This window comes from Neolamprologus multifasciatus, chromosome 23 (genome assembly GCF_963576455.1).
Source record: "Neolamprologus multifasciatus chromosome 23, fNeoMul1.2, whole genome shotgun sequence".
NCBI classification, from domain to species: domain Eukaryota; kingdom Metazoa; phylum Chordata; class Actinopteri; order Cichliformes; family Cichlidae; genus Neolamprologus; species Neolamprologus multifasciatus.
In genome coordinates, this window is record NC_140460.1 from 5,327,328 (window position 1) to 5,349,872 (window position 22,545).

General features: G+C 38.6%; 2 protein-coding genes across 4 annotated transcripts in view; both read right to left on the bottom strand.

The window, feature by feature from the left end:
• The window catches only part of hcn2b (hyperpolarization activated cyclic nucleotide-gated potassium channel 2b), a 69,414-nt gene extending 65,064 nt beyond the window's left edge, over positions 1-4,350 (bottom strand). Inside the window, exon 1 of the mRNA XM_085150209.1 lies at positions 985-4,350. Coding sequence (XP_085006335.1) covers positions 985-1,832 — 848 coding nt within the window. The 5' untranslated portion in view covers positions 1,833-4,350. The remainder of the gene's footprint in view (positions 1-984) is intronic.
• A 3,093-nt stretch (positions 4,351-7,443) lies between these two features.
• On the bottom strand, positions 7,444-21,118 carry bsg (basigin). Of its 3 annotated transcripts, XM_085151212.1 has the most exons (9): positions 20,917-21,118; positions 14,078-14,428; positions 12,318-12,486; positions 11,480-11,568; positions 10,651-10,790; positions 10,107-10,380; positions 8,478-8,502; positions 8,274-8,346; positions 7,444-8,140 (listed from the first exon to the last, which is right to left on the bottom strand). In XM_085151212.1, the coding sequence occupies exons 1-8, from the start codon at positions 20,978-20,980 to the stop codon at positions 8,286-8,288; spliced, it is 1,173 nt and encodes a 390-aa protein (XP_085007338.1). In that variant the 5' UTR covers positions 20,981-21,118; the 3' UTR covers positions 7,444-8,140; positions 8,274-8,285. The 3 variants fall into 3 exon arrangements, with proteins under 3 accessions (XP_085007338.1, XP_085007340.1, XP_085007339.1); XM_085151214.1 differs by lacking the exon at positions 14,078-14,428; XM_085151213.1 differs by lacking the exon at positions 8,478-8,502 and having other exon boundaries at positions 10,094-10,380.
• Between the last annotated feature and the right edge of the window lie 1,427 nt (positions 21,119-22,545).

Consider the following 22,545-nt stretch of genomic DNA (forward strand, 5'->3'; position numbering starts at 1 on the left):
TATGAAATGCCTGATAGTTCCTTCACTTTACCCCATTAACCACAACCATGCAAAGAAAAGACAACTTAAGCAAAAACAGCAGAATACCCTCCAAACAAGTCAAGCACAAACAACAACCGGAGCCGAATCAATAAAGCAGCCTTCACGGCAGTGGTGTTGTGCACCATCACCTATTTCCAGTAGTTAGTTAATGTGATATTTATTGGTTTGAACAAACATTCACACAGTAGCCAGTCACGCCACAGCATTAGGTGCTGAATTATGAGAAGCTGTGTTTTAAAGATAAATCAGCTGGTGAACTGACCATGCGAGGCATCTATGAATATTCCTGTTTATTAAAGTAAGAAAATTGTGTAAGTATTTTTATACTCAACTTACCTATTATTAACTGGCAGATTAATTATGAACGATGGTTGTTAGTGTTGCAGGATAAGAGGGAGACACTGTGGCTACTTATATTAGAGGAACTAATGGAAGCGGCTGCTGAGTCATGACTTGAACTCTCTTGTTATGCGCATCCTGATGTTGAGCTTTGTCTGTAAGTTAACACGATCAAGCCATGTATTGTTAATAAACAGCAGGCTTTACATATTTGATGGTACTCAAATAAGAAAGACAAGAAACCTGGTTTCCCCACATTTTATTAGAGGAGCTGTCCTCGGTGCTGAAACCAAGCACACTTTAAGAGACATTTAGAGTCAACTTTGTGACACCTCTGGAATATGGAGCTTTTGTGTAAACACATAATGTCATCATTCGGTGCTTCAGGAATAGAGAAATAGCTGTTTATGATAGTGTAAGGTTCAACTTTTTCCCCCAGATAACCATTGAATGTTTAAAAATAGCATATTTATGTTCATATTCCCACAATCTTCACATATAATGTTGTTTGACGTAAAGGATGGGCGCTGGGCAACATTCAAAAAACCCATTTAGCTTCTTTACAGCAACACTTTCACTGACCTAACACAATTTGACCCATACCTGAAGTCGCTGTATGGGTGGATAATCCAATTACCCGCTGACTTTACGCGTTCTTGTTCTTTCTCCACTGCCTTCTGGCTGCCAAACATGCGCAGGGAGAATTTATTAACTCCAGGCTGAAGCATGGCACTAAACTGCCGCTGCATGTATGTTTGATTCCCCTTGGACTCTCCATCATCCGGCACTATCTGAGAGCCGTCCTCTGCTTTGCTGAACGTGACAGAACTTCTTGGCTGCTGAGCCAGTCCTTTACTACTCGGGGGGTTGGAGAAGGAAACTCTGGAGTCCTTTTTCTCCGTTGTTGCCGTCGTCTTGACCTCGGCCCCAGGCCCCTGTGTCAGGGACCCTGCTGAAGTGACAGAGCCGTCCATGCTCGCAGCCAGCTCCTTATCGTCTTCAGCTGCTACTACTCCATCTGCCTGCTTCTCCTGTCTTGAGATGAGAGAAGAAAGACTGCCTGAACTGGCCGGGTCTCTTCTACAGTCTCCGTTTTTGTTGCATATCATACCGATGCCCCCCTCTCCTATCACGCCCGCCTCAGACACTGTGTCCCCTGCACTCCTGTGGTCTGACTCTGTGCCGCCAGCAGCATCCCTCTGGCACAACAGAGCAAATGCACAGCTGCCGCTGGGAGTGAAAGGTGTGGAGTCCTCGCCTCGCAAGAGGAAGAGCTCATTGTTGTTGGAGTTTTTTCGCACAGGAGAGACGGCTCCGCCTCCTGGCGAGAATTTCTTCATATTGGTCCCCCTGCTACTCCCATGATCCTCGCATCCAGCCGAGCTGGCTACTTGAAGGGGTCGAGCCTTCTGGAATTTGGGCTCCTCCTCGCTGTCCTCCGCCTCGTCCATTACAGGCAAACAGACACTTCCGTACCTTAAACCGGGCGAGACTGGGCGGCGGCAGAGGAAGGAGTGTGGACTTCAAAGCCTCCGTCTGCTTTCCATTCACATCACTTAACGGCGTACCGGTGGCGTTGCTATGGCTGCAACCTGGCTGTTGTTATTGTGTTTGTGTGTGGTAGAGAGAGGGAGAGAGATAACAGCTTTACCCTGGGGCTTCAACCACCTACAGGTAGCTTTCAGCCTACTGAAGAAAATGTGCGCACAGAAGAAAACAGTTTTGTCAGACCTGGACACAAAAAGTCAGTGAATGCGATTTTAAAAGTGAATTCTTACTAACTAATTAAATAACCCACAAATGCATTTTTAGAATAACTCAAACTTGTGTGAATGGAAAACTATGATGATGTAAAAAAAAAACTTTTAATATGCAGTGATGGCCTGAGCAGTTTTACATCAAAAGGAATCATCAGCGAGTATCCCATGCTGCCATGCGCAGTTGACCCAGTATCAGTTCAGTTCTATCTAGACTTTCTCGGAGTCTGGCAGCAGCGTCTGCCTGTTGCTTTGGTTTCTGGCAGCCTTCCCAAGTTGTGGTGTTTTTAATGGTGAAATGACTCCACCTTGTGGATAAAGGCACAATCTAGGGCCAAGGCACTCACGAACAGTGTAAAGATTTAGAAAAAAACCGTCATATTTGCTACTAGTTTATCTTTTTTGTAGTAAACCCTAGGCTGTGTCCCAATTAAGAGACCGCACTCTTGAAGTACGCATTTTGAGACCTATTACGTCACAGCGACACGACAATGGCTGTCCCAATCCAAAGTGTACTCCAAAAGCACCGTCGATTTCCCTAAATATCAAGCATGTTGCGGTGCACGCTTAGTGGTCCCTCAATTCATAGCGCGCCGGTGGGTGTGGATAATTTTACCGCAAAATACGGCAGAAGCGGAGTGGCCAAGAGTGAACTGTCAAAAGTAAGTACTGAATATCATGTCACTTATTTATGTGCGAATGTTTAATAATGAAGAACATTAAAACATGTCGGCAAAGTTATGTGACATTAGTGATGTTTGCACTTTCAGCGTTAACTTGGTTTTAAAGCCTTTACTTTCAAATATACGCCATTCAATAGTTGACTTTAATCTTACAAAGAATGTGATGATTTTATGGATGATTAAAGTCAGTCATATATCCACAAACACAACAAGCTGAAAGTCAGTGATGCTGCTCTGTTTGCAGTCCTGAATATCACGGCACAAGCAGGATTCACTGCACTGTTAATGTTAGCTATGTTATATTGCTGCCTCTGTTCGGTGGTGTCGAGCCAAACGGACTTTAACGTGTGTTTGAACGAGCTGACGGTTCACTCGTTAAGCTGAAAGAAAGATGCTTTAATCACAGCAGTCACACGTGTCCACTGTACCATCTGGGAACTCTTCTTGTTTAGCACTCGTAATAACACAAACACTAAATCCTCCTGTTTGTAGCAGTGTATACACCTGAGACTGTCACCTGTCTGTCTGTTCTGCTCTCTCTCTTTTTCTTTCTCTCTTGATTGTCTAATAAAAGTATGAACATGACTTGTGTTTGAATCCTGCAGCTTATCACACATTTGATTTCCATGTGTGACAACTGCAAGTGTCCAGAGTGAGGACAGACTGAGGGACCCACTGCTGCACATCATCTGTGAGGCTTTGCACCCCTGATGATCCACCAGGACAAACTCAGCAGTGTGTGAGGAAGAGGAGGAGGAAGAGCCAGCAGCAGCTGACAGATGGAGAGAATAGACAGACTGTTCCCTGTTTGTGAAGGACTGCTAGAAAAGTTTAAAATAACTAATTGTCTGTCCTGAATCAGTCTTATTAGGTAATGTTCAAATAATTTTATCATTCCAGTGTTTTCAGTGTGGGAGAAAGTACTCAGGGCCTTCAAGTTACACACTATGAAAGGCAGAAACAAGTTTAATGTTCAGAAACCTAAAGTATGTATCAGCAGCAGAATGTACCTAAAAATAAATGTTTGTTTCAGTTCTATGAAGCTTTGAGTATTTTGGATTAGTAGTACGGTTGTAATTGTTTATATGCTCTATATATTCTGAGGTTAAATTGATCCAGTGTTACATCATATTCTATAAGGATGTTATGTGTTTGTAGACTTTCTGCTCAGTTTGACCCATTTAGCAGAAGTCAGCCTGTTTAAGGCTCTGATATCTATTCTGTATGACTTAAAGCAGTTATGACATGGTCTGATTTTCTCACCCAATAAAGGAATATTTCATATATCAGTCTACTCTTCATTTTATCAGAAACAGTTTTCACAGCTTGTACATTTTCTTTTTACACATATGTAAGCATTAAGCCAAATGTAATGCCAACATATTAAATGAACAATATGTGTCTTATATATAATGCATCTATATATACACTGTTAAAGATACTTGTCTTTGAGTGAAGATTTAATATAAATAACTGCAACTTGAATCTTTGACCCAGAGTTCAAGCTCACTGCTGTAATATCTCTCTCTATATCTATATATATATATATATCTATATATATATATATCTATATATATCTATATCTATATCTATATATATATATCTATATCTATATATATCTATATATATATCTATATATATATCTATATATATATATATATATATACATATATATATATATATATATATATACATATATATATATATACACACACACACACACATACATATCTCTCTATATCTATATATATATCTATATCTCTATATCTATATATACAGTGGGGCAAAAAAGTATTTAGTCAGCCACCGATTGTGCAAGTTCCCCCACTTAAAATGATGACAGAGGTCAGTAATTTGCACCAGAGGTACACTTCAACTGTGAGAGACAGAATGTGAAAAAAAAATCCATGAATTCACATGGTAGGATTTGTAAAGAATTTATTCGTAAATCAGGGTGGAAAATAAGTATTTGGTCACCTCAAACAAGGAAAATCCCTGGCTCTCACAGACCTGTAACGTCTTCTGTAAGAAGCTTTTCTGTCCCCCACTCGTTACCTGTATGAATGGCACCTGTTTGACCTCATCATCTGTATAAAAGACACCTGTCCACAGCCTCAACCAGTCAGACTCCAAACTCCGCCATGGCCAAGACCAAAGAGCTTTCGAAGGACACCAGGAAAAGAATTGTAGACCTGCACCAGACTGGGAAGAGTGAATCTACAATAGGCAAGCAGCTTGGTGTGAAAAAATCAACTGTGGGAGCAATCATCAGAAAATGGAAGACATACAAGACCACTGATAATCTCCCTCGATCTGGGGCTCCACGCAAGATCTCATCCCGTGGGGTCAAAATGATCATGAGAACGGTGAGCAAAGATCCCAGAACCACACAGGGGGACCTGGTGAATGACCTGCAGAGAGCTGGGACCAAAGTAACAAAGGTCACCATCAGTAACACACTACAACGGCAGGGAATCAAATCCCGCAGTGCCAGACGTGTTCCGCTGCTGAAGCCAGTGCATGTCCAGGCCCGTCTGAAGTTTGCCAGAGAGCACATGGATGATGCAGCAGAGGATTGGGAGAATGTCATGTGGTCAGATGAAACCAAAGTAGAACTTTTTGGTATAAACTCAACTCGTCGTGTTTGGAGGAAGAAGAATACTGAGTTGCATCCCAAGAACACCATACCTACTGTGAAGCATGGGGGTGGAAACATCATGCTATGGGGCTGTTTTTCTGCCAAGGGGACAGGACGACTGATCCGTGTTAAGGACAGAATGAATGGGGCCAAGTATCGTGAGATTTTGAGCCAAAACCTCCTTCCATCAGTGAGAACTTTGAAGATGAAACGAGGCTGGGTCTTCCAACATGACAATGATCCAAAACACACCACCCGGGCAACAAAGGAGTGGCTCCGTAAGAAGCATTTGAAAGTCCTGGAGTGGCCTAGCCAGTCTCCAGACCTCAACCCCATAGAAAATCTGTGGCGGGAGTTGAAAGTCCGTGTTGCTCGGCGACAGCCCCAAAACATCACTGCTCTTGAGAAGATCTGCATGGAGGAATGGGCCAAAATACCAGCTACTGTGTGTGCAAACCTGGTAAAGACCTATAGTAAACGTTTGACCTCTGTTATTGCCAACAAAGGTTATGTTACACATACATATCTAGATATCTATATATCATAATCTGACAATAAAATATAATATTGGCCATACTATATTTACATTACCAAAGTGACATGAGTTTAGTCTCATGAACAACATTAGCTGATTGTTATTTACTAACTAATCTTGAAATGACTGTTCAGTACAGAAATGAAGTCCAACAATCATGTTTTACAGTCCTGTGGTCTCAGCCTCAGATACTCAACTAATGTGTAGTGTGTTTGACTACCCTTAAAAAAAAAAATGGAAAAGAAAAGAAGAAGCTGGGAACAGGAATTTCTGAGGTCAACCATGTGGACAATCTGCTACATGTATCTGCCATATCTGAATTTTGTAAGTTTCAATTTGTTGGTAATTTAAGCACATTCAAACTGACTTTGTACATTTCCGCAACGCAATAGTTTATAACCTGAACAAGCTGACTTTAAAGTCTGTGTTGAAGGGAACAAATAAAGCTGAACTAGGGGTCAGTCAATTTTCCTTCAACCTAAGTTCTTAAGAAAATACCTTCTTTTTTTTTTTTTTTTTTTTAAAATAACAGGAAAACTCAAATCATCCTGAAAAAGAAAAAAAAAAAAAAAATCAAGTAACCTCCACACCCAACAGTAAAATGCTGCCCCCTGGTGGGGAGAGCTTGGAATTCTGTAAAGAGTAAATGCCTTAAGAACAGGTACTTTGTTTCAGTGAGTGAGCTGGTTTAGAAAGAAACTGATTATATTTTGTTATAATGGGAAGTTGGTGCCAATATTGATTATAGAAGTTGACATTTAAATATCAAAATTTGTTTTTTGTTCAATGAACCTTACCGTCCAAAAGAATCTCAATGTATTTGAGTGTAACCAATTAAGCTATAGTGCTGTTAATTTCATTTACAAACCCCAAAGAATAAAACTTGGATACGACAATAATAAAATACGTTTCCATTAAATCACAAGACCAAACATTTTCACTTTAGGATTGCTTACCATTTCTAAACCACTGGAGTAGCTGTAGTTGAGTAAAAAGACCAGACAAATTTTAATACCTTTAATTTATATTGTGCAAGTTGTACAGAGATGTTGCTGTTCCATGTAAGAAGGAAAGTACAACAATTGACACAATTGTGGCTGACTAGGTCTCTTAAACTGTGCAATTCTGAAATATCCAATCACAACACTACTCTTGGTTAAATGGAATATATGGCTTCTGAGTCATCTATACAATGAAGGGGAAGAGACAAGGATCCAACAGTCGCACACAACCAGTTCTGATCACACTGAGCGAATAAAACTAAAACCAATATTTGTCAGCAATTTGCCTGTATAAGTGTGTAGCATTAAAAGTTGCATTTGACAAAAGCAACATATCTCTTGCACTTGGTCCTTAAACTTCAACCGTGGATGTGAAGTCGGCAACAAAAGCATCGATGAGAAACGCAATCTAAAATATTTAAACAGGGAAAAGCTTTAAAAAAAAAAAAAAAATCCTTTTCAAAACACTAGTTTCTTGTGGTAACAAAAAGGTAGCACACATTGAATCTTAGCTATTATTTCTGCATTTTAAGCGACACATTAAAATTTAGTGGTAGGTAACAAAATGCAAAAAAGACAAGAAATGGTGGTTGTTAAGGCAAAGTGTAAAACTCTGCTAAGGGAGGTTTGTGGTGGTGAAGGGACCGAACATGTGAATTCAAATGCCCTTCATTATTTTATATTCAGAGTGGCAGTGATTCATTAGGATCAAAACAACTGCTCGGATCCTCTAACTGCATCTTGGTTCGATTTATAGGTTACCATTTCAGATCGGAGAATATAAAACCAATGACTGATAACTGAGGTCAGTGCAGGAAGCATCGGCATTAACAGAAAATAACCACAAACTACGCATTCCTCATGTGAACACTAATGATTTTGCAACAACACACATACACACGTGGCTAGAACAGCATTTAAAAACTCATGCAATATTTGCCCCATAGTCTCAAGCAGAAATTATTTCACACTATGTTCTCTGGCTGCACAATATGGACAGGGATATAGAAGAAACCAAACCAAGAGGAAATCATATTCTTTTAAACATTAAACACCCAAGCACAAAAAGGTACTTAAAATTGCAAGGTGCACAGTATATTGTGCCACACAGCAGCTGAATCCTGGAGTGTCGTCTGGACATCCATCTATGTAAGAGGGAGGAAGGGGGAAGAGAAACCTTTATTTTTATTTTAAAAATATCCCATTCCTTACAAATAAATTTGCAGACAGACTAGCCCACAAAATGCATTATTAATTTTAACAATTATATCAACTCACCTCTTTCAGCTTTTAGTTAGAGTTCCTTTGCCTCACATTCTTGTCTTTGTGGTTTGCATTAGAATTGCTCTTCCTGAAACACATTTAACAAAATGAGCTCCAACAGCAGCAAAACCTTGTGTCGATTTTATTGCTATAGCACATTTAAAAGCAACAAAGTTGACCAAAGTGTTTCACAAGGTAATTATCAAAGATTTCACTTACAGAGGAGCAGCTCCTGAGTCATCGTCTGGACAGCAAAACAGGATCAATGACAAATGGAAAAAAAAACAAAAACAAAGTTAAAATGTTTTATCTCTGATTGGTGTGAGAAACCCACGCCATCCAAAGCCCACAATGATAGTAGCAAACGTTTTAATCCGTAACATGACTGCAATGGTGTTATGATTAAATCCAACTAAACACAAATAGAAGCATGCCCACCTGTTGCATTTCTGACATTTACATAAAACCCATTTAACAATTACAATCATTTGTTCTTACTCATATCATATAATGTGGCTTTTGGCAAGTCGTGTAATAATGTTTAACGTGAACATTTTTTTGTTGTTGCACTGGCTCGATTCCCCACTTTGTATCACAGAGGCTCATGCAATTCAAGCAAAGGAAGACCAAAGGAACACAACAGTGCACTGCTGTGGTAACAACAGTAAACACCTTTAAAGTGGCAGAGCTAACACACATCCTTGAACGTCCTCTGGCCATATTCACACCCGAACAGCATGTATTCACAGTATGGCAAAAAGTAGGCTACCTCTGCAGCCAAATGACAAATGACACAAATGGTATATGACATACTGATCTTGAGAAGGTTGCCTATTATGTATCATGCATATAGTACAAGATGCACAAAGCATGCAGACAAATAGTTGAGACCTCTTTTCAACCTACCCAAATTCATGTCAAACCATTAGAGTAGTTTAAGTGTCTCATTTGACTCTTTCATTGGCTCAAACACACGTGTTTAAAAACCCAAAACAAAGTGAAAGAAATATTTGAAGCTTGCGCTGTAAGATTAAGGGCCAGTGAAAGAGTGAACAAGTCTTTGAGCGCATTCCTCTTAGAAGTGGTTACTATGAAAGCAGTTCATTCAGACTCCCACTGCCTTTTCCACGCGGTCATCTCAGTTCAACCACTTCAGTCTGACATGCAGTTTTGTTCACTTACCAAAATGCAAAATCAGCAGCGAACAGAGAAGTAAAAATGTAAATAATAAAAAAATAAAATAAAACTTCTAACACAGATTCTTTACACAGTGGTGGCAGCTATTTCCTGATCTTTATTTTCAAAACGAAAAATAATAGTTAAAAAACGAAAACAACAAACAAAAAAAATTCAACTACATCCTGCATCTCTCCATAAAAACCAGCACGTTGCTTTTATAGTCTCAAAGGGCATTCAATTTTCTGATCTCATTGCTTAGTACACTAGGTCTACAGTTTGAAGTGTTCTGGTTTTAATTGTAATTAAATGACTTATGAAAAAGAAGTCTTTCCCGCAAAAAGAGGAGCTGCAGGTTGACAAACAGCCGGTAGCTGGTATTACACAAAAACTATGGAATAATAAAATGGTATGTAGTTTTTTCTACCAAGAAATCCTAATAATATCAAAATGGCCCAAAGGGTTTTGGAAGTCACCAACTATTGCAGCCAACTGGCAAAGGTACTTGTGAGGATTATGCTGATATTTGCAAGGGAACTGTTGAAATCCCAGCATTTTCTTCATTGCTAAAAATCAAAGATGAAGGCAGTGTTGCATCATTGTGCTAATTGCAATTTTAATATGAACTCAATAAGGATGTAATGAGTGGTGTAGGGGACATAGCATACATACCGTCATTGACCTCATCAGGCTTTCTCCTCTTCTCATAGATAAAGATTATCGTGACAAGGATGATGACCTCTGCCACGATGCCAAGGAAGGGCCAGAGAGCAGCCAAGCGACTGCGGACACGCAGGTTGATTTTGTCAGTAGCTACGCCGAGGTCGTTGCTTCCAGAGCAAATGTAGTGCCCGAGGTCACTTTCGATGCTCAGGTTGTTAATGGTCAGACTGGTCTTGTTGGGGGTATTCTTGATCTCATATTTGTCGGTTCCATTGGTGATACTCTGAGGGTTAGTGAGTAACAAAGTGGTTAAAACCCAAAACGTGTTTGTCATTCACTGGCAAACTAAGCCAGAATTATGCACAGTTTAGTGAACAGGAATATGACCATATCTACAGTGAAACATTAAGACTGCTGATGATAATGAGTTTTTTTAATATAATCATAATGCTCAGGTATGCACTGTGAGAGCTTGTAGAAATTTCAACTTGAGACAATATTAACTAAAGTGTTAGTGAACATTAATATCATTCTGAGTGTGACAGAAACTCACAACTTGGGGTTCCTCGTCTTTCTGTTTGAACCAGAGCCAATCAGTAGGTAGCGGATATCCATGACTCACACAGACCAGCACAACTTTGTCATTTTCATTGCCGTGCTCAGAGTGCTTGTAGGCAGCGACATGGGGAAGTGCTACAGCAAAAATAGATACATTGATTCAAAATACAATATGACAGTAAACAGTAGATTAAATAACCCCATCACTGGGAAAGAAGCCATTTCACATAATTATTATAGGACACCTAAAAACAGATAGAATAGATCATTTAAAATGCTCTCAGACATATTCAAGTTCTTCAAATAATTCTGCTATGTGGAAACTGATTTTTCCCCTCACATGCAAGTAACATCCACCCAGTTTGTAGCTCCAACAATATAGATTTTTTTTTAATAAAAATAATTGAAATAATTGTGTTAATTATGGTGAATATCAGCAAAGCACAATCATCAACAAACATCATCGAAATGGTCAGAAATAACAGGAAACGTGTATTCACTCCCAACCTGCAAAGCTTCTCTAGAAGTCAGGGAGGAGAAAAAACAACAACCAAAAACAAAAAAAGCCCACCACTACACAGTTAATGTCAATTTCACATTCAGTATGACAGCATGGATTCATGATAAAGACCCTTTGACCATTCACCAGAGCACAACATAACACCACATGATTCCTGTAACCTAAACCAATAGTTCGAGATATTGCAATGTAGTACAAGTCTATACTTTTAATTTGCAGGGTATTATTTAAAAACTATTTGAAATTGAACAAAAAATGTTAACTTATCTCTGAAAACATATTTGATATGCAACTCTCTACTTACTTCTGACTTCAATGGTCTGCTTCACTTCTGGATCAGTCAAGAACACGCATTCATACTTTCCACTAGTGGTATGAGTGATCTTCTCCAATCTATGGGAAGAAAAAGAATCATTTATTTGAGAATAGTTTAACAAGCTTTGTTTTTTCTTTAAGACATTAGTAGCTAACAAGTGACTTGGGACCACTGCTGAAACCCCTTTAATGATGGCGATTAGTTTTCCACTCGGCCAAGTAGAAAATTCACAATAGATCTCCATTTACACTCAAGAGCGTGGTAAAACTAAAGCTGCTTATCCACCCAGCAAATATTTCATATTTTCCCCCTTTATTACAATCGACCTTTTGTTTGGTGCTACTATCCTGCATTCTATCTCCAATGGGGAATTAAGGTCAAGCAAAGTGAGCACACAGCTTTCACGGCTGCCAAGACTACCAATAAAGCTGCACGTCTATGCAGTCCATCTCTCTGCTAATCAAGAGCAGTGAAATGCCTGTATGGTGCCCCTAGCTCTGCTGCTAAAGCCAAAGAGCAAGTAGTGAGAGGGGGAGATCGTAGACAAAGACAAGAGAAAATGAAGGCTAGCAAAAGGCATGTATACCAAACATAGCACTTTTTTAAAGACACAGCAATGGTAAATATTTACAAGCCAATTATACTTAGCCAATCATTTTAGTCACTCAGTGTTTCTAATTAGTTAAATATGTCTGGCCCACAAAAGGCCTCTGTTGGAAAAGGTCTCTCGCTTTACCAGCTTATGGTAAACTGCATAATATTCTGCAAGACCAGCAGGACAGACCTGCCTACATGGCACATGGATGCTTTTTTTTTTTTTGCTTACTTGAGGGTAGTGTGATGCATGTTGTCATCCTTTTTGGAGTTGTCAATGATTTTGCCATTAAAAGTCCAGTGGGAGCCCTTACTGAACATGGTGGCATCTGTGAGGTTGCAGCTGAGCACAGCAGAGGTTTGGTTGGTGACTTCAGAAGGTTCAGTGCGGATGTTTGGTGCTTAAATTGAGTAAAGAAAAGAAAAAAAAAATGAACTTAACACATTATTTATAAATATACCAAGTAACAAACAGCATTGGCTTCAAATGCATCATTGCCACTGATTGCTTATAAGATACAGTTACAATTTACATTTGATCTTGACACTCAACAGCTGTCTTTAAAAGAAAAAAATCTATTTGACACAATGACATCACAGGGAGGGAAAATAATAGAAAACATCTTCAAAAGAAAAAAATTATACACACCCTGTGAAAAATTCCCTGTGGTTCTGTTAGATTATTCTAACGAGTCAAATAACTCCACATCTCAATTTAGAGGCTACAACATAAAAATGTTGTAGAAATTCCATGTATATGACAATCCTATGCGCACACTCACCAATGAGCAAGGAGTAGAAAAAAATAAATAAAAATATTAGAAAAAATACTTTAAAATTAAATGTAGAGGCAAACTATCTGACTTGCCTACTAGCCTCAATGTTGTCAGGTACACATTTATGTGTCAGTTTTACCAAGACAATTGTTGAGTGTTGATTGGTCAAAGAAAAATCCAATGATTTCCAACTAAGCTTTAACATGTTCAAACTACTTTACAAGTTTAAAGATTAATAAGACGGGAGAAATAAAACAAAACATGACGACAAATAAACCATGAAAACAATGTGACACACGCACAAGTTCTATAGAGGTGCACAGAACTTTCTGAAAAAGGTGGAGAGCTCCCCTCCTGGGAGGGAGAATGGGAATTATACTGGAAAGGTAATGAGCTACAGAAAGGTCATGGGGAAAAATTATTTCATGCAGAAGAAGCAACAGCAATAAAAACTTTAACAGCCAATTGTGATAATGGTGAACTAAAGATGTTTAAAATGAAGCTCCAATTGGATAAAGCAACATTACTCCAAGTTCACAAAAAAGAAAATAAATAATTAATACTGGGCCACAAGGCAGAAAGATGCCCCATGGCTGAGAATCCATTTTTACAGTTAGTTGCCATCTTCTGTACCTACTGTTCAGTAGGCTATAAGCCACAGGGATGGTCTACAAGCATGAACAATAGGGGCATTGCCAGTGTTAGTACCAATTAAGGAAAATGCTAGCAAATTAAATCTCTAACAAGAAGCAAAGCTAATCTGACGCCCCTTTTTTGGTTTTGTGATTATAAATAGTTAAACCAATCAAATATTACTTTGTTCATGTACACTAATAATCCTGAAGGAGCCATTTGCATATTTCCAACCTTATGACCAGTATTATATACAAGAAAACCTACCATAATACTACCCAAGCCTTAAATTGAGATGGGAAAAAAGGCATCAGATTGAACATATGTACTGTGTCAGATAACACAGGGTTAGGGAGCTATGGATGTCATAAGACGAGGTTCATGTTCTACTAGGGAACAACCTTGGACCTTCTCAGGAAAGGAGGAGGAGTGCGTTTACTGGGTGAAGCAGGATGGAAAGTTCTGGTCCGGGAAACACGGCAGAGGTATGTAACAGGAGATTAATGTCCGGGACTTAACTAATGAGGAGGTAACAGTCATCTACTTTGACTGGGGGTCTCCTCAGGTTCACTCTGCCACTCACTTTCAATCACAATAACGTTTGCCTGCGAGCGGATCCACTTGATTTTTGGCGTCTTCTTCAGTTCATTGCGGTCAGGGTCGTTGGAAGCACGGCACTCATATGTGCCAGAGTCTTCAAGGGTCAGGCTAGTGAGGTGAATGGTGCTAGTGGCATGTGCTATATATGTGGCATTTATTTTCACACGGTCGTTCCGTGCCCCATCAAAGAGCTGAGTAAAAGTCTCATTTGGCTCCTCGCCCTCTACAAACCACCACTGCACCTCAGGAATAGGGTTCCCTACAACTTCACAATGCAGCTCTCCACTGTCATTGGTTAGCTTCATCTGAGATAAAGGGGACTTGATAAAACCCGCTGAGCACAGTTTTAAAGTAGGCCCAGCAAACAAATTGAACATTTTTGAATGTGATGGGGTTAAAGCAAACCAAATGATTTAATGAATTGATGGTAGAGTGCAATGGTGAAAAAGCAAAGCAGGAAAGAGAAAGAAAAACAGTTAATACACAAATGAAATAAAAACATGAAAGTAAGCACACACACACAGAAGAGAAAAAAATAAAACAGATCAGAGCATCATGTTCACCCAATTTCTGCAGAAATGTTTGTAATCATTTTTGTCCTCTTATTAGTGCTGGGTAGATTAATGAAAACATTGATATCCAATATAAGGTCTGTAGGTTCTGACTAGCTTGTATTGACTGGGCTGGCTCTAGGGGAAATAGAGACAGTATAACACTCCCTTAAGCTAATCAAGTTTTAGATAATTGTTACACTTAATCTTGTGTCCATCTAGAGATTTAACCCTTTGGGGTGCCCAGGCGCACTGGCGTGTCCAAAACACATGACCAATTTAAGATGAGGAACAAGCAACAAGATGCAGACACTGAGTCTGCATTTAAACTTAGGTTGAAAAGACTTCACTATATACAAGTTGTTAAGTTGTGTTGATAGGCTACATAAAGTGAAAGAGCAGTATCAAAAGCTAGTTTTGAGACGTGAAAGATTTGTGACATTTGGTGTTTGCAGTATGTAGTTATTGTGTAGTTTATTCGTTTGTTTCGTTTTCTGTCTCAAAACAAAGAGAACACTAGTGAATGCCAAAGTTGCTGGCAAAAAGCCCCATAAAGGCAGATTTCAATGCAAATCTGTCTCCAGGTAGAAAACAGGATGAATGAAACACCTTCTGTTGTCAAGCTGGCAGGTTTTTGGCCTGTGATGTGTTCCAGTGCTTGTGGTGGACAAAAAATATCTTGTGGGGGTATCACATAGGGCTGGGCCATATCATACCGTTCACGGTAATACCGGTATAATGTCGGGCAACGATAAGAAAATGAAATATCGCGATAGAATATAGGTAAAACGTGCATGCGCAGTGCCTTTGTTTTCATACGCACATGGCGGAAAAAGCGTGCCGGTGACAGAGAATGAGAAAGGCGAAAGCGGATCATTAAATGAAACGGATGAACCAGAATTGTTTTGTAAAAATGCTGCAACTTCAGTGGTGTGGAACTGGTTTAGCTTTCGTCTGTCAGATACACAACAAAACACTATTTTTGGTAGAGCATGCAATTTTATATGGTACACGGCGCTCGAAAATCTGTCAAATGTTTTAGTACGACGTTGCTAAGCTACGAACCTGCACCGCTTGATAGATTGTCGGAGCGTTGAGGCTATCGTAGGCAGGAGCCTCGCGGAGTGATACGTACTGTGCTTCAACATAATATTACGGTATTGTGTGTGTCTAAACTCTTTTTTTAAGTTTTGTGGCTATTACACATGGTTATGCTGAGGATATGTCGGCCAATTTCCACTGGAAATGCCTTTTGGTTAAACTGTCAGCAAGGAATTTGTACTGTTAACTTTTTATATAACTTTAATGCACATAGAAAACAGCTGCTCAAATACGTTGATTTTTTTTTGCACGAATAAAGTTGTGGAGTTGCAAAGTATTTTGTCTAGTGTCAATTATATCGTCAGTTATATCGTTATCGCAAATATTCAAATGTATATCGTGATAAATAATTTTTGGTCATATCGCCCTGCTCTAATTTGTGTGGCATCTTATTATGACGCCTAATTGTGCTGTAATTTAAATTTCTGTAACAGTTTTAAATGGTTGTACACACACAAAAAAAAAAAACCAAGTCTTTAAAATTTGTTATACATTTTGCATTAAAAGTAAAAATAAATAAAATTTCCTGCTTGGATTTTATGTCTTTGTGGTTTTTAGATCAAGTAAAGTAATGTTAACCAAGGCAAGATAAATAGTTTTTAAATGTGAAATATAAAGGTAAAATCAAAAGTAGTCAAAAACAGCCAATTACACCCTGGGCCCCAGAGGGTTATTAACCAATTTGAGTAACTTTGTATGTATTCACACAGGCTCTGTGTCGAGCATGAGCAAAGTCCAGTTTGTCCGATTAGTGTAACCCCTGTCATTGTACTTCTAGCATGATTGCTAACCATTAATGCTTCCTTCAGCTACATTTAAGGAAAATTATTTAATTAAAAAGAAAAATCTCTGATAATGCTTTGAGGGACACTGTGTCACCGCTTTCAAAAACATCTAATGAAGCTACAAAAAGCATAAAATTATGACCCCCACTGTGCTATGAAAGAATGCTTTTCCCAAGTATGTGATCTCTCAGTCACACTGCCAAAAATGGCTGACAAAGGTAGGTGCAGACAACTGTTAATGATCCTTCAATCCTTGAGGCCAAAGGCTGTGTTTCCATCATTCTGGTGGAAGCTGAAATGAACTGTGACCATGTCTAGGCTGAAATGGGGGTCAAACTGCACCACTGCAAAGGAAAGACTTGGGCTTCATTTTTACAAAATTTTGAAATGTGATTTTTTTTAGCCATATCTCCAAGATCTAATTAAGGCAAATAGGGATGACCAAGCTGATGTAAAGCCAAGCCACAGCCAGACAAATTTTCTGTCAATTTTTTTAAAATTATTGTCTGGACTCTGAAGACTGCTGAAATGTGTTGAAATAAAATTTGAGTCCTTTTTGTATTTTCCATTTGTTTTTGATCCATCTAATTTATATGATTCATTGCTCTGTTTGTTAATATCAAGTGTAGTCTTTGTAATCCAGTGTACAACTGGATTACATAGACTAAATGCCAGCGTTAAGTATTAGCAGTTACACAATACCTTGGAACGTTTCATCTTTAAAAAAAAAACAAAAAAAAAACAAAGCTTTCCCAGGTCAACCCTAAAGGTAGGTGGGAAAAAAAAACCCACAAAAGAAGCATGCAGAAGCTTTTGATGAAATTAACACAATTTACAATGAATGAAAGAACATGGAAAAAAGCAGATGAGGTTGAGATGAAAATGTTTTTGAATGAATGAAAAAACTAAATTATGGGCATATAACCCATCTGCTGCACAAGTTCAAACAACAGTTCAAATGGGTGCTTCTGCCAGGCTGGTCAGTACCAAAGTATTGATAAGCAGATGGACATGTGGTGTTACTATTGATACTCGAGTGCCATTGAAGCACTCCAACATAGGAATTTGAAAATATCAACTACATGACCCCTGGCGGTGTCATAAACACATTTGTTACAGAAATGTTCATATAACACTGCACATACCACATGTTAAATCAGTTTGCCGAGTTTGGCTAATGTTAACAGCGCTCAGAGCCTGCTGTTCTTGCAGGCTAGTGTCCACCAGCCTGTACAGAATGTGGTTATGCATTGCCCTGGTTAAGGTTATGTGTCAGTTTATGCCCACCCAACTTGTATGAAACTGCTCATCTCAACATTAGAAGTACTAATTAAACTGCATGGGTTTGCATAGCCGCTGACCTAGTTAATGGTGTCAAGAGCTGCGGGATCTTATACATGTTCAACTTTCGTTGTACATTAATGAAATACAGATTTTTTTTTCAAACAGGTATATTTCAAGTGTCCACTGCCAAGAGTGGCAGAGTTTAACCACCTGCAAGAAGTGCTATGTCTAAAGGGGTGTCCCTGGACTCTAAATGTGATTATTACCCAGACACTACTTGGATGCGGTTAGGCTTACATTCTCTTCAACTAAAACTACAAAACTTCCAATTTAACAATAGATATAGACCAGACAGAAGAAGAACATCTGTGACGCTGTAACAAGAGCTGCGGTTTCCTAGTTTAGAATGGCTTCTCCATGATTACCAAAGGTCACCTGAAAAGCACATGCTTTTTAAAAGTTCAAAATTAAATATAGTTTAGACCTCGACCTCAGAGTGACAACATGAATGTTAATGCAATTCACTACAAATAGCCCTCTGCACTAATAACATGACAATCAGTCTGATGTGCTACATTTCTGTGTACTCAAAAAAAAAAAAAAAAGTACATGGAGGATTATTTGACAATAAGCTAAAACCTGTTTTCAATAGCCACATAAATATATTGACGCTTTTACACTGAACTGTCCATCCCAATTTATGTTTTTAGTCACATGACCATCACGGAGACCTTGAGGCCACAACATTATTTCAGCATGTGATCACTTAACACACCATAGTGCTGCAGCTGTGGTTAATATTCCATCAGTTTGAAGAAAAGAGAGCTCAGAACATATTTAAAAAAAAAAAAAAAAAAAACTCTTTACAATCTAAAGAAAGCTCTCACCCAAGTATTGCAACAACTAAAAATAACATAGTCCTCCCAGTAGTCTATCCCAGTTTGGTGATACTTATGTGAAGAATCCCCTTCCATACATCAGAATGAAAGCAAACAAACAGTCAACGGATCATTAGTTGCAGGATCAAAACAGCTTTACCGAGTACTTGTGCAAAGAGCCACTAAACACACTGAAATGTTGTCATAGTCTACATTTTGCTAGTAGTCGTTAACAAAACGAGTTGCTAGTCCCAACTGAATAGCTATTCAACCTATTAACTGGCTTAGAATAGGGAGACCCAGCCTTGCTTTGTACTTTACTTGGAGGTTTGATGTAATAACTATGTATAGAAGGTGGTCGTTGGTGGTTCTAGTAACATATTATTATTAATAATTTAAAAATAAAAAAGGCACAAAACTGCTAAACAGACAGGTCATTTAAAGTCTTTGTTTAAGCATGTATTAAAGAAAAAAACTGTTTGGAAATAATTTCAATACAAATAGCCCTCTGTTTGTAGCATATGCCTACATAAATAGGTCTCACTGCCCCCCCCCCCCCCCCCCCCCCCCCCCCCAGATTTTGGACTATGGATCTAGAGGGCACTAATCAAATAGAACACTTTGTCCTCTTTAATAATTGGGCTACAGGAGACCCATAAAGGATGAACGTGAACACTCAAATGGATAGGAGGAGAGAAAAACAATCTCCCACCTTCAGCACTAATGCTTAGACGCTTTTATCATTAAAGCATAATTTTACTGAGAGCAAGTTAAGCAGACTCAAAATGGTGGCCAATAACAAAATGGGTGTGTTTTGAACACCATTCACCAAATTACTTGAACTGAATACTGAACAACTAATGTGTTAAAATTGCTTTTTTTACTGCTTGCTTGCTCCCCCTCTCACTCACACAAAAACAACAGTCTTATCTACCCGTCTACTCTGTAGCCTACTTTTCATGCCAAAGTTAAACTAACAACTAACAAGGAGGTGAAACTCAGGGGAGGTCTAGTGTTACTCGTGATCTGCTCCAGAACTGTTTTTTCCAAAGCAGAAAACAATGAAAGGCATGAGGGCTTCTGGCTCTGGCTTAAGTGCATGTACACATAACCAAACATACTGTCCACCGGTACAAGCTCTACAAAATTTAAGGTTCCAGTGGTTTTATCCTCTACTGGTAATCAAATTACTAACATTTTACAAGGTCTCAGTACACGGAGTTCCTCATTTCTCTGGATTGCCTTTGTGATGAAATTCTGAGCGGAAAATTAGTCGTCTCTACTAAGTAGAGCTGATCAAATTTGTGTGAGCCAAAATTCAACATTTAAGATAGTTCATTAAAGAAATTTCAAGACCAGAGTTGTTCCGTCTTCCAAAGAGCCTCCCCTAAAATTACCAGCTCATAATGACAATGCTACACATCGAATAAATACAGTCTTGTGACGCCTCCAATACTGGAGACGGGCTGGGTCAACCGGCTCACCGTCTACATTTAGTGTGAACATGCTATCGCTATTCAAGCTGAGCAGTTTTGATGTTGTAAGCCATGGCCGCTCATTAAGGGACACACGGAAAAGGGCAATTTTAGTCTTCAGTAGATTGAGAAAACTGAGTCCTGTGTTCGTTAAAAAAAACCCACAAGATAACGAACAGTACGAACTGTTAGCAAACGTCTAGGACATTACGCAACTGCCAGTTACATTTGAGCAACGTAAAAGATTAGAAGCAAGTTGAAACAAGCTTATTGATCCACCATTTGTTGTAAATTAATATATGGCCCACGTGACCTCACATTTACTATTAGCTAACGTTTGGAAAATCTTAAAATAACATCACCTAGAAATTGTTCGAAACAAGGAGCGTTCTAAATGAACAAGAAAGAACGAGGCGAAGGAGATTTGTAATACTAGCGATATATACCATATGTCACGAAGCGGTTGGAAGGGTTTTAATGTATCGCAAAGAAGCAAATCGGCTAGCTAGCAACAATGCTACGCCTATGTTTTCGACATCATGTTTCTAACCGTTTAAGGACAGCTTTTAGGTTTTTATATAGAACGACATTCAACACCGAGAATGAAAAATAAAATACCAAATGCGACCATCATTACTTTTACAAGGCAGGGACACTGAAATCTAAACAAATAAATTAATAACGATAACATTCGCAGTCAATGCAAAGTCTACATCTTCGAACAACATGGCTGACACAGAATTCTTACCTGTGGAGGCATCGGCTCGCCAACAGCTCAACAGAAGGGCAGTGACAGCCCACAATAACTTCATTGTTGATAATAAATCTTTACTAGGTCGTCGAATAACCTCAACGTTAACCGCGTTTAGCTGAATGTTCTCTCCGCTGATTGTACGGAGCGAATGCCCGAAGCTGAGCCGATGCGGTTGTCCTCTAGTTTTCACCTCACGCACACGCCCTGATCAAGCACGTACACCGTGACGTTTTTAGAGGCGTGGCTACTTTTTTGTTCATGCAACCCAAAGTAAAGCCTTGTTCCATTTTTATATTACATTTAATAAAATTATATTTTTGTTTTAGCATCACAATATCTTAATACATTTGAAGTTTAGCTCAAAGCTAATCACGCCACCATTCTGAATCGCAGTCTGAAACGGAAACTCATCTAGATAAGACGTTCAAAGTATGTCAGTGTTTTTAAGGAGATGTTTACATAAATTAAATGTAAGGAAAGGAATCAATAACAGAAAATAGAAAAGAAGTATGAATAGAACTGAGGTGCCTATGAGGCAATCTAAAGCAAAAGCAGGAAATAAAAAAAACACAGAGGAAAAGACATTAGAAGAAGAATTAAAAATTTCAACTAGTTTTGTTTGGGAAAACACATCCAACCTAAACGTAGGCTGTTCTTCACAGGAAAATGGCTAGAGTAAAAACAAATGGAGTTTTGGAATTAATATTAAATAACATTTAAATAAGATAATCCATCCATCCATTCGCTTCTGCTTATCCTTTCCAGGGTCGCGGGGGTTAAATAAGATAATTCTTCTGGAAATATAAAAAATACTCCAACATGAAATATTTAAATATTTTCATTTTATTCAGGTTTCTGTTATTAAAAGATTTGCAAAACCTGCAGCTCTAGAAAAATAAAGCCACTACATATTCACATTATGTATTTTTTTTAAAATCATAAGTCTAGACTTTTAACCGGCACCAGAACCACTGAATCTACAGCAACCAAATATTTAATAAGCCTGATATATTCCAGCTTCACAGCTAGAAGGCAAAAAAACAAGGTCAACAATGTTTTGTATAGTTTTTTTTTTAAAGAAAGATTATGAATCTGTAATTTCCCCTTGTGAGAGCAAACTCTGAGCTATATGTATTCATCTGTCTTCCAGTAAGATCAGTGTTCTGTCCATAACAATGCCCTCTTTGAACATAAAACCCCTGATGTGAAGTACAATGTAGAGGAAATACACCCATATGGCTAAACAATTAAAGGAAACAGAATTTATTGGCTTCTTGATAACATTAGACAGGCAAGTACACCAGTGAAGGATTTAATATAGAATCTGTTTACTAGCTGCATGCCTTTGGACCAGGCCTTACTTTGAAAGTACAAAATTATCACAAAATCTTATTATGCATTGAAAACAGGTCCAGCAGTGCTCACTAATGGGGTCATTGTTCCTTGGTTGATGCTTGGCTGTTCTGAACAGCTTTGAAGGCGTCATGACAGGAACAAATAATTTAGACTGGGAACCAGAATAACTTACAACTTAAAAGTTCACCATATCATTAGTTTTTTTTTTATTTGGTACTTGAACAAAAGGGTATCAAGAGGGTATGTTTTAACCTCTCCTCTTTTAAA

Bases quoted from the DNA above. Each gene is read 5' to 3' on its own strand.
- bsg (XM_085151212.1), bottom strand. From the start codon at position 20,980: ATGAAGTTATTGTGGGCTGTCACTGCCCTTCTGTTGAGCTGTTGGCGA. The intron at 11,569-12,317 runs GTAAGCAAAAAA...TTCTTCCCATAG, and splicing joins ATGCATCACACTACCCTCAA to ATTGGAGAAGATCACTCATA. The intron at 8,503-10,106 runs GTATGTATGCTA...TTTGCTGTCCAG, and splicing joins GCCTGATGAGGTCAATGACG to ACGATGACTCAGGAGCTGCT.